Genomic DNA, 12113 nt, shown 5'->3' with positions numbered 1-12113 from the left:
GGGGTGGTGAACACACAATACAGATGATGTGTTGTACAGATGATGTGTTGTAGAATTGTGCACCTGAAACCTGTATAATTTTGTTCACCAGTGTCACCCCAATAAATCCAATAAAAAGAAAAAAACATCAACATAAAAAAAAAACAGGTTAGATTGTGGTGATGGTTGTACAACACTATGCATTTACTACAAATCATGAACTATATACTTATAATGGGTGAATTTTATGGTTCTGTATGTTATATCTCAATACAGTCTTTTAAAAACCGGTTTTATAAAAGCAAAAGCAATTGTATACCCAACATAAACAGTACTAACTTTTAAATATGCAAGTAAACATAAAAATAACACATGCTTTTCTGTTGTTTTGATAGAAAATAAAAATATTTCAACGGGAGTCTTTTCAAGAGCTATTTGTGAAATGAGCAATTTGTTTTGTGTCTGGACTTTACAGGAAGTTCCCTTACTTGAACTTGGCTTGGAGGTTTGACTGAGTAAATTATTCCTTGACTTTTGAATTATTCATCTTGGCTGCATGATACGCAAATCACAATGCACTCACTATGTCTAGAGGCACAGCACTGGGTCAGAAGCTGCATCAAGTTGCTGGCAAAGGATTTCTGTCAAGGGATCAGGACTTTCCAACAGAATGGTAAGTTGCAATGTAACTCATGTTGTCCAGGTATTTAAAGTAAATAAATACTGTTTGTTAGGGGTTTCTTTAAAAAGTGTCTTGTGTGCAATTAAGGTTTAAAGCAATGTTTAAATGAACTGTCTGAACTGTTGTTCATATGTACATGTAAGGCAGCAAAAGAAACTGAAAGGAAGTCATATATTTTTCCTTTACATTTATTTTTTAACAAATGTAATGCCTTGTTTAAATGGCCAAATACTAAATTTATTTTCTTCTAAGAGGTTTATTGTATTTGCTTATGTCTTGGTAACTTATATTTCATAAAAAAAAAGGAATGAGAATTATTTAAATAAATATAACTACTTGAAAAAATGTAAAGTTTTTAAATCATATGAAACAAATATCATATATATTATATATAGAAAATAATGTGCTAGAGGAAATATTAAAATTTAAATTTACCAATTGTGTTTGTAAAAATGGCATTATTCAAGAATATAACTCACTAGGGCAAAAGGGAAAATTGCAGAAATCATGCTATTATATATTCCAAAATGTTTTATAATTGGTGAGTTATTTTTAAGAAATTAAAAAAAAACACAATTTGACACCATACTGTAACATTTTAATCCTTTGACTTCTGGTATATTTTCTGCAATATATAATATATATCAAGTTATCAACATTAAATTATATATCTTGTCAGTGTAAATATGTTCTTTATTCAAATGGATTATTAATGAAAAAACAATTTCATAAAAGTATACTCATATTACTATAAATTTGGCTTAATAAAACAATTAAGAATTAATAATTCATAAATGTTCTTTATTATGATGAATATAAGGAAAACAATTTAAGTTATTAAGTTATCAAATATGTTTTTAATTTGTTTCAAAAGCATACACCTTTAAAAGGCTGAATATAATCAAAGTGAAAGAAACATATTGTCAGGTTAAAATTAAGAACTGCTTATGTGAGTGAAATTAATATTCCTTGTAGTTTAATAATTGTAACAAGTATAGGTATAATTTTAAATAAATAATTAAAGATTTTACTTTAATTGCCAATATCTAAAAACCTCTTCAAATAATTTGTCCAAATCATTTATAACAATTTTTATTTTCTAAAAATTAAAAATCAACCACTAGAAAGTGGAAGAGAGAGTATTAATTTTTCATGAGGAAATTTCCCTTCAATTGAAAATTTTCCTTAAAGGACCAGCTTATTTCATCAATTTGTAGAATTGTAATGGCCACACTAAGAACTCACTTAACTACAAGCATCATCAAACTTGGAATCTCTTACCCTGGAAATTGTGGATCCTGGTGAGGTTAAACTGGTTTGAAAATATTAGACAGACTTACATTTATAAAACCACAATTTATTAGTATTATGAATTTAGGAATAATATTTTTAAATAAAATAAATCTATCAAAAGCAGATTGAAACACATCATACTTCTATAAAAATAAATTCAAATAAATATTAAACTGTAGGATGATATCCAAAAATTAAGGTTCATTGGTTTACAGAAATTTTGACTTCTTCTTTTTCCTCTCTGCATTTTCTGAGTGTGTGTTACATAATAAAATGTTTTTGTTGTGGGGTTTTTCAAATAATGAAGGAACCACTCTGAAAAGCAGGTCAAAGTTGTCTACCCATTCATTTTTCTTATTTCAGTCCTGATATTTTCTATCCCTGCTTTCTCCCTAATTTCCAATCCCAGTGGACAACTCAAAAACAGAGGAATCCATGGCTTCCCCTTGGCTGAGTGCTAACTATTGGAAAATCTGCCTTCTAGTTATAGCTGTCTTTTCTTTCATGGCAGCCCAACTTTTGTGCTGCACGTACGCTACTGACATAAGTCAGTTCAGTACGTTTAAGAACTGACTAGGCGGAAAAGTAAGACTTATAACTAGAAAAAAAGGAAACTGAAAAATGAAACAAATACTTTTTTTGTATTAAAAACTTTCTATTGTCTTAATATTCATTTGAGAGTGTACACCAGTTTTTTAAGTATTCCCAAAATAACTAAGTTGCCCAGAACTGAACTTTGAAGAGCTACATTTAAAGGTTGGGCAAGCAAGGATTAGACCACAGAAAAGTCTATAAAGAGAGAAAGGACAACAGGAGACTGCCAGTCATAGAAGGCAAGGAAGAGAGCGTCCAGAAGTCGTGGAATTGGAAGCAGCTAGGAATAGAGTTAGAAGTAATAGTGAAAACTTAGCGTTGGTGTGAAAATAAAGCTTATTGTTTTAAAAATACCTTTTTAAAAATTTAGCCTTTTTCTTGTATTCCTAAGAATTTTTAATATTACTAAATACAAGCTGATAAGGGGAAAATAAAAAAAGTCCAGATAAATCAAAAGGAGAATGCACACTATAAAAATCATCTGGAATCTTGTCACTACTGATAAAACTATTAATACTTTGGTACATGTCCTTGACTTTCTAATGTTTAAGTGTTTATTAATTTCAGATGTGAACTCCTAAGTCTTTAATTATCCTTCATTTATAAAAGTGATCCTAGAAAATATATATTCAATTTTTCTTTCTTCCAATGTGTATCTAAATCACACCTACCACTATTACAATTGCCATTTTTGAATATTAGTCATATTATTTGCAGTGTCAGCTTTTATAGTAAAATAGAGCAATGGGCTTAATTTGGTGGACTTACTACAGATTTGATCATGAAGAAAATATTTATAAAAATATTTTCTAAACAGTCAAGTGTTTATATTATAATCTCTCCACTCAGCAAGTATTTATAGGTCATCTACTATCTAGTAGTCACTGTGCCAGGTCTAGGAGATCCACTATGAGTAAGATAAAGTTGAGGGAAGTGTTAAAAGAAGCTCAGTATAAAATGAGAGCATAAAATGTGAGGATCTAATTTAGACTGCTGGGTCAGAGAGGCTATGTTGGGAAACCCACACTTAAACTGATATCTGAGAGAAGTGTAGATGTAAGACAGAATATGTTATGGGGCAAGAACCACAGTGGGGAAGGTCAGTGAAAAGAAATTCAATGAACTGAATGTGAGGAATCTTTTCTGTGCCCTAAAAGAAGAGGAAGGAAGATGAGCAAGGAAGTGAGTTATGCTAGGTGAGGCTGAAGTGGAGTACAGGAGCCAGTTCATGCTGTGAGGTCCCCATGACAGGTTTTGGAGTTTATTCCTTTAGTGGAAAGTCATTTAAGCATTTTGGTTGAGGAGAGTAATATGATCAGAATTTTGGTTGTAGTTTTTAAATATCGTTTAGCTATCATGTTGGAGGCAGATTGAAAGGGGTACAGAGATGTGAGGAGACTATAGGAGGATATAATACAATCCAAGATAGAGATGACGGTGGCCAGGACGAGGCTGGTGATGAAGGTGTGAAGCAATAGAAATGCACTTGAGAAATATCAGTACATTACAGACTATGTGATCTGGTAGTTTATTTGTAATTGAAGGTAAGCTATAGGTGACTTCAAGGATGTTTTTATATTTTTAAGGTAAAATGGCCTGGGGAAATGGTGTTAGGTAGAGGTATAACAGTATCAGGAAGGGAGTTGAAGAGTTTAGTACAGGATTTCTGTGGGCAGAGATGCCTGTAAGTGATGCATCAGTGGCAGTAAGTATACATAACTAACACTTATAAGACAGGCCCAGGCTTTGATATACATTTGAGAGCTGATATATGGATGATCATTAAAGCTAGAAAGTGGATGAGTTCATTCATGCAGCGTCTAGATAAAGAAGTTCAGTACTGAGCCTTGAGGAACTCAACATTTAACACTTAGGTCAAGAAGGCTTAAAAAGAGCCTGCAAAGAACAAGGCAAAAAAAAAAAAAGGAAAATTAGGAAATTGTCATTTCATAAACGGTAAAGGAAGAGAGTATTTCCAGAAATCATGGTATAAAAAATAGCTGGGAAGTCAAGAAAGAAGACTAGTAGTGAAAAATGACCATTGGGTTGAGCAAAGTGGAAGCTGTTCTGGTTGTGTGGTGGCTCAGAAGCCAATTGTAGTAAAGGGAATGGGATATCAGGATATCAAAGCAATTAGTGAAGACAGCTCTTCGTTGTAATTCAAGCTAATGAGAGAAACCTTTGAAACCAGGGAGAGTTGTTAATGTCTGCTCTTTATTTTTAAGACAAGAGAGAGTGCTTATATGCCAATGGAAAAGATGTAGCTGAGCAGAAGAAGGCTGAAGAGACAGGAAAGAGTGTTTGGGTAACAGTTAGCAATCCTGAGAATTTGGGAATGGGTTGGATCTGGAGTAAGCCCAGAGGAATAGACATTCTCTATTGTCACCGGAAGGAAGGAGAAGACAGGTACAGAGGCCGGAACCAGAGAGTGGACATCCATGAATGGGCTGTCCCTCAGGGAACTCGAAGACAAAAACATCTGCTAATGAGGAGTAGGGAGAGTAGGTAGAAGTGGTTTGAAAAATTGGGAAAGATATGAAATTGAGAAATGTCATAAATTCCTGGAGATGTGAGAAAGCAGTAGAGCAGTAGAATCAGATACACTCAAAGATGGAGATAAGCCAACTTGCTCAGTTCTTCAGCAGCATTCAAGTGTCTGCTGCCCAAGGAAGTTCCTATCCAGCTTTGTCTAGAGTTGACCTCAGTGGCATGTTGCCCTGGGAAGACTTGAGGAGAGGCTCAGAGGAACTTACGATGTTTTAAAGAGTGATTAAAATAACATCAAAATATTGAATTTGTCATATCTACAATTCCAATGAATTGTTTTCATAAATAAAATACTCTCAAAACACCAGCAATCTTTTACTGAAGAAGACCACTTAAATTTGACAAAAGATAGGAATTTTCCAGATGCTTTCAGGATAGCGAATTCTACTCAGTATTTTCATGTTTCCCAGAAAAAGCAGTTCAGGTCATTTGACCTTATTTTGCTCTATTTACCATAATACTCATATTGAAAGAATCATTTGGTTGCAACAACTAGCACACAGAGTTCTATATGACAAAGAGATTTTTGGAAAATTCTATTTTCAATCTTGCTTTTTTCCTCACTAGAAATAAGTAGGATTCAATATTTAATAATGATACTTCAGTACATTTTTAAGAAACTCAAATTCTTTAAGTACCGTGCTCAACCAGAAACAATCTGTTCTCATACAAGAGAAAACATGACAGGTGAGCGAGATATATGTGGGTTGAATGAATCAGGTTGCTTATTTTTATGACCCCTATTTAGAAGATGCTACGATGGAGGTATTTTATTAGATGTAAAAACCTGAGGAAGATACTTAATTTTCCAAGCCTCAGTGACTTCATGTGTAAAATGAAAATAATAACAGTGGTGAGTACAGTGCCTGGTACACTATAAGCTTTCACTAAATAGTGGCTGCTGTTATTATTATTACTAAGATTTTCAGCTTTATATGTTAGACTGTAAAAAATCATGTGTTAAAACTGGATTTTCATTTCATGAATAAAATAAGCATAATACTTATAGAAACAAAGTAAGAGCTATTGAAAGGTCAAGACTGGAGTTATAACAATCCTTATTTCCTCTTCTAGATTATGATTCAATCTAATTTAACTCAGCAGAATTTGCCAGACAACTACAGTGTGCTGGGGACCATGGTAGGTCCTGGAAACGTTCCTCTTCACTCACTTCACTGCACTTTTCATTGGTGTCTTTGCAGTTTTCAAATCCTCTATGTGCCTTTCCTAATGTCTGGAATATTCTTTATCATATATAGGGTGGGGCAAAAGTAGGTTGACTGTTGTGAGTATGTGAAACACAGAGTTTATTCTTGTATTATTATTTATTAACTAGTGGCCTGATGCACAAATGAAGATTCGTGCAAGAATGGGCCTTCATTCCCCTGGCTGCTGGCACCACCTTGGCTCTGGCCAGAGTAGCCTTTCCGCTCCAGCCCAGAGCAGCCTTTCTGCCTTCTCACCTGCCGGCTCGGTGCCTGTGTATGCAAATTAACCTTCCATCTTTGTTGGGTTGATTTGCATACTCACTCCTGATTGGCTGGTGGGCATCATGAAGTTATGGTCAATTAGCATGTTACTTTTTTATTAGGTAGATTATTGTATTATTTTCCATACAAACAACTATAACCCCCCACCTTTTATTGTATACAGTTATTTTTTTTCAATTTCTGATTCTTCTCAAGATATTATAAATTGTTTGAAATTAGAAACTTTCATTCATTGTTGTTATTCCCACTGGCTAGCACAGTTCAAAGGTATTAATAAATATATTTTGAAACATTAGTGACATATACATGCATATACATGTGTACTCCTTACTAATGTAAACCACTCTCCATATGGTCAACTTTTTTGAGAGTTATTTTAGAGATATTATTATGTTAAGTGCAATTATGTCCTTAGCCATACTCTCGTGTTTCATCCTTATATTTTCTGTCTCTTCTTTAGGCATGGAATGCATCTTGCAAAAACTGGCTGGAAGCAGAGGCTGCCCTAGGAAAATACTACCTTTCCGTTTTTTATGGGATTGAGTTCATTGTGGGAGTCCTTGGGAATAGCCTTGTGGTTTTCGGCTACCTCTTCTGTCTGAAGAACTGGAACAGTAGTAACGTCTATCTCTTTAACCTCTCTATCTCTGACTTCGCTTTCCTGTGCACACTGCCCCTGCTGATAAAGAGTTATGCCCTTGACAAATGGACATATGGAGACGTGCTCTGCATCAGCAACCGATACATGCTTCATGCCAACCTCTACACCAGCATTCTCTTCCTCACTTGCATCAGCATTGATCGCTACCTGCTCATGAATTACCCTTTCCGAGAACACCTTCTGCAAAAGAAAGAGTTTGCTGTTTTAATCTCTTTGGCCATTTGGGTTTTGGTGACCTTAGAGCTCCTGCCCATGCTTCTCTTTATAAATCCCGGTACAGGTGACAATAGCACCAGGTGTAGGGATTATGCAAGTTCTGGGGACGCCAGGTACAGCTTCATTTACAGCATGTGCCTTACCTTCTCGGGGTTCCTCGTTCCTCTTTTCGTGATGTGCTTCTTTTATTTCAAGATCGCTGTCTTCCTAAAGCAGAGAGTCAGGCCGCAGGCTCCCACTCTGCCCTTTGAAAAGCCTCTCAACTTAGTCATATTGGCAGTCGTGATTTTCTCTGTGCTTTTCACGCCCTACCACGTCCTGCGGAACCTGCGGATCGCTTCGCGGCTGTGGAACTGGACGCAGCCCCAGTGCACCGACGTCATCATCCACTCCTTATACATCGTGACGAGGCCCTTGGCCTTCCTGAACAGTGTCATCAACCCCCTCTTCTATTTCCTTGTGGGGGATCACTTCAGGGAGATGCTGACGAGTAAGCTGAGGCAGCACTTTAAATCCCTTGCGTGCTTTAGAAGATGTGCCAACGGACTCGTGTTTTCATTCAGAAAAGAGTGAGGTGCCTGCGGAACAGAACGTTTTATGCGAGCTGTTGGAGGCCAGTTAGAGTTGGATGGACTCGGACATAAACCAGAGCGGGTCACAGATCCGCCCCTGATTTAAAGACGTGGTGTACCCAGAGATAAAAAATGAAGAGGATGAGAAGAATTTATTTGTTCACTTACAAGTTGAAAGAAGTTGGACAAGCAGGAATATTTCGTCATATAAATTCAAAATCCTAGAAGATATAATACCTCAATCAGTGTAAGAAGAACAGAAGCTAGATCAAGTAGCAAGTCTGAATTTAATCATTGGTTGGACTGTAAAAAGAAATTGTTTTGGCAAAATTCTCTATTGTTTTTCTTATTCATACCATCCTATAACTTTATGTGAGAATTGAATAGCAGATTTTACATACATTATTGAGTATTATTGCTAGAAGTTGTACTCTTAAGCACATTTAAAGTAAAGAGTAACAATAATGAGCAGCAAAGCAGTAAAACAAGTTCAAGGATGCTTATATATCCCTTTACACTGATCATGAATTGGCTCAGTTCTCCTTCTTGTTGTCCGGTTTATGGTGTAAATAATCATATTGAATAGAGATATTTCAGCAAAGGGAAAGGAATGTTTGAGCATGATTGTTAGGGAATTTAGAGGTAAATGATTTTACCAGAATACTAGAAAGAGATACCAAAGACAATTGCAAAAACCTCAGAGTTATAGAACACAAAGTGCCTATCAGGAAACCCAAAGCAAGAAAAACATCACAAAAGTGAGTAGACTGTGTGATTATGGTGCCATCTGGCATTTAATTATCACACTTTGATCATCACTGCATGGAACTATATTAAAGTTTATTAGTCTTGCTGCTCTTGATTAAATAGTAAACCTTAAAGTATATGGATATTATAAAAACCAGCAAATAAGAGGAACTGAAATGTTAATACCAGAATTTGTTGGCTTAATTTTCCATTCTGGAGTAAAAATCATAGTTTTTCTCCTCTCAAACCCCACCCCCCCAGATACATCCTATCTAATAAAGAAGGAATATGCTAATTGACTGTCACACCCTCACAAAGATGGTGGTGCCCACAACCAATAAGGAGGGGATATGCTAATTGCCTGCCATGCCCTCAAAGATGGCAGCACCCACAGCCAGAAGATGGTAATGCCCAGTCCCCTCAACCCTGCGGGAGCGGCAAGCATGCGGCACGGCCAGGCCCGCCCTTAGGTGGTCTGGCCACTCCATGCGCCTACCTCCAGAGTCCCCCAGTCCCTTCAGTGCCCCCAGCTGCCCAGGGTTGGCCCAAGGTGCAGGCAAGCCTCGGATAGTGGCTGCCCAGTCGCCCAGGGCTGCCTGAGGCTTGCACTGCAGGCAGTGGCAGCAGCAGAAGTGTGATGGGGGTGTCGCCTTCCCCTGATCGCTGGGTTGCCTCCCACCCCTGAGGGCTCCCAGACTATGAAAGGGGGCAGGCCAGGCTGAGGGACCCCCCCTTCAGTGCATGAATTTTCATGAACCAGGCCTCTAGTTATTTCACAAGCACTAGGATAATTTACAAGGAAAATTTGGATCTTAAAGAGAGTGACTCACATCTTGATTGAGCCTTGTTTGCATAGGACATTACTTAAGACCATTGGAGGAAATGTTTTAAACAAAATACATTTCATGAAATTATAGAGTAAGAGGAATATTTATGTACATATCAATATAGATGATCTCAGGATGTTGAGACACCATTCCATGCCACAAAACAAATTCAGGGGGAAAACAGTGCTTTTTAAAGTTAAACAAGTATCATGTAATAATTCACTTATTATATGCAACAAGATGTGTCTATGACCTCAAGTCTCCGTTTCTTTCCTTGACGTCAGTAGCTATAAAGGGTGAATAACATGAAGGATAAAATAAACATGAGTGCAGAGACATAAAATTCAATTTTCCTTCCTATTCCAAGGTACTCTGGTGGTATTATATTCTGATATTCATAAAGGACAAAATAATCCCAATTAATTCCTTTACTTCAAGCAATTGAAATATTATAAAAATACATTACTCCATGGGATTTATTTTCTAACCTAGTATTAGACTTTAATATTTTTATGCCTTGCCTTTGTTATTCATACTTTAAAATTTTCAATGTAATTTTATAACTGCCTGATAATAAACTGCAAACAGAATCTTCTGAATTTCCTCATCAGAAAAAGCCACAAAATGGGCCTTAGGAAAGCATTTGCTTATTTCTGCAACCTTTGCAAGATATTTATGCCCAGCCAGGGTGGCTCAGTGGTTGAGTGTCAACCTATGAACTAGTAGGTCATAGTTCGATTCCTAATCAGGGCATATGCCCATGTTGTGGGCTTATCCCCAATGGGTGGTGTGGAGTAGGCAGCTAATCAATGATTATCTCTTGTCATTGATGTTTCCATAACTCTCTCCCTCTCCCTTACTCGCTTATATTTTAAAAGATATCACTTAATCATAATTTGTATTTTGTGCATGGGTTTTAATTCCTAAATATGAAATTAAATTTGCCCCACCTCTACCCCAAGAAGTGGTGGGATTGGACTCTTTCTAATAGTTCAGTGAAATATTTTGTAAAACCATAAACTCTTACATATATCTTGTAACCAAAATGTTAAGTAATTTCATAGAAAATGTCTTCATTTTTTTCTTGCAAGAAATTGTCATGTGGTAAGTTAAGTCTTAGAAGACTAGACAGGATTTCACCAAAATTATAAGAGGTATTCCATTTGCTTTTTGTACTATGTGATTGTAAGAGGTACAAACAATAAATTCTTTTTAGTTTTGTGGTTTTCAAAGGAAATAATGTTGGGTTTTTGCATCTTGTCTTTTAATTGATGGATTAGTGTCTTCAGAATCATGTTTAAACTCTTTGGTCCAGCATTTTGCCATCTTCATACATCATCTCTTGCCATTGTTGTCACAAACGATATGCTCCAGCCAAAGACTGCTACTTTATCTATTATGTTCAGAACTTCCTTCACAGTGTGCACTTGGGTGCTCACCCTTATCCCATCATGCCCACATATAAAAAATAAAGATATTTTAAGGTTTGTCACATCTGCCTCTCCTTCACAAACCACTCTTTTATATCTTCTCCTCCCAAAATCTGGAAGAAAATCTGTCTACCTCAAGGACTTCGGACTAATTTTAAGCACTGCTTTTATAAAACACATTATTTTTCACTTTATATTATAGTTGTTTAATTTCAAGTCTACTCTAAGGCCTATGAAGTTTTAAATGGTTGTTTATTATGAACGAGTGTCTTACAGGACAACTTTGAATTCAATGTGTCTTTTGAGTGTGCACGGTCAAACTATTTTCAGTCATCACCACTTTTATAAGAATTGCTATTTTATATAAAAAATAAAGTATATGTACACAAATATATGTGCCAGCTGCAATTGCCCAGTTCCTTATAATTTCCTCTACACCTTTGAGCAATTTAAATGAATGTTTATATTCTTTGTCTGCTAGTTCCAAATCTAGGTCATTTCAAAGTTGGTCTTCATTGATTGCCTTTTCTCTTAAGTATGGGTCATAATTCCTATTTCTTCATGTCTAATAAATTTGGATTATGTTCTGAAAATCATAAACAATATGTTGTGGAGACTCTGTATTTTGTTATGTTCCACTGATTAATACTAATATTTTGTTTAATGGCTGAATTCAAACTCCAAATTCTGCAATATCAGTTCAGTTATTTTAACTTTGTGCTGCTTAGAATCTACCCAGATAGCCATCACTCAAAGGTCAGCTAAAGACTTAAGCAGAGTTTATTCACAAGATACAGGGTTCCCTTTCTGTAACTCTTCTTTTCTCCAGCTGCTGAGTTCACCCTTAACTTGTCTTTTGTTTTCTCGTGCTAGATAGATTGCAAATTTTTTTCTGGATTTCAGCTCCCCTGCTAAGAAGGTGACTTTTAGTTAATCCCTCACTATTTTCTACCACTTCTCCTCTGTCAAGTGTCATCAACGAGTCATATCTTCAGTCAGCTAATTAGGAATAAGAGCTATTGACTATAAGTATTGAATGTTATGATATAAAACATTTAAAAATGTACAGTTATAT

General features: G+C 35.9%; 1 protein-coding gene across 1 annotated transcript; it reads left to right on the top strand.

The window, feature by feature from the left end:
- Positions 1–571: 571 nt before the first annotated feature.
- Positions 572–9074, top strand: SUCNR1 (succinate receptor 1). Its single transcript, XM_080654803.1, has 3 exons — positions 572–652; positions 6170–6235; positions 7046–9074. The coding sequence occupies exons 1-3, from the start codon at positions 650–652 to the stop codon at positions 8033–8035; spliced, it is 1059 nt and encodes a 352-aa protein (XP_080510929.1). The 5' UTR covers positions 572–649; the 3' UTR covers positions 8036–9074.
- Positions 9075–12113: the final 3039 nt, after the last annotated feature.

Source organism: Plecotus auritus (genome assembly GCF_963455305.1).
Source record: "Plecotus auritus genome assembly, chromosome: 2".
Classification (NCBI taxonomy): domain Eukaryota; kingdom Metazoa; phylum Chordata; class Mammalia; order Chiroptera; family Vespertilionidae; genus Plecotus; species Plecotus auritus.
This window is presented reverse-complemented; position numbering and strand designations above follow the sequence as displayed.

Bases quoted from the DNA above. Each gene is read 5' to 3' on its own strand.
- SUCNR1 (XM_080654803.1), top strand. The intron at 6,236-7,045 runs GTAGGTCCTGGA...TCTCTTCTTTAG, and splicing joins ACAGTGTGCTGGGGACCATG to GCATGGAATGCATCTTGCAA.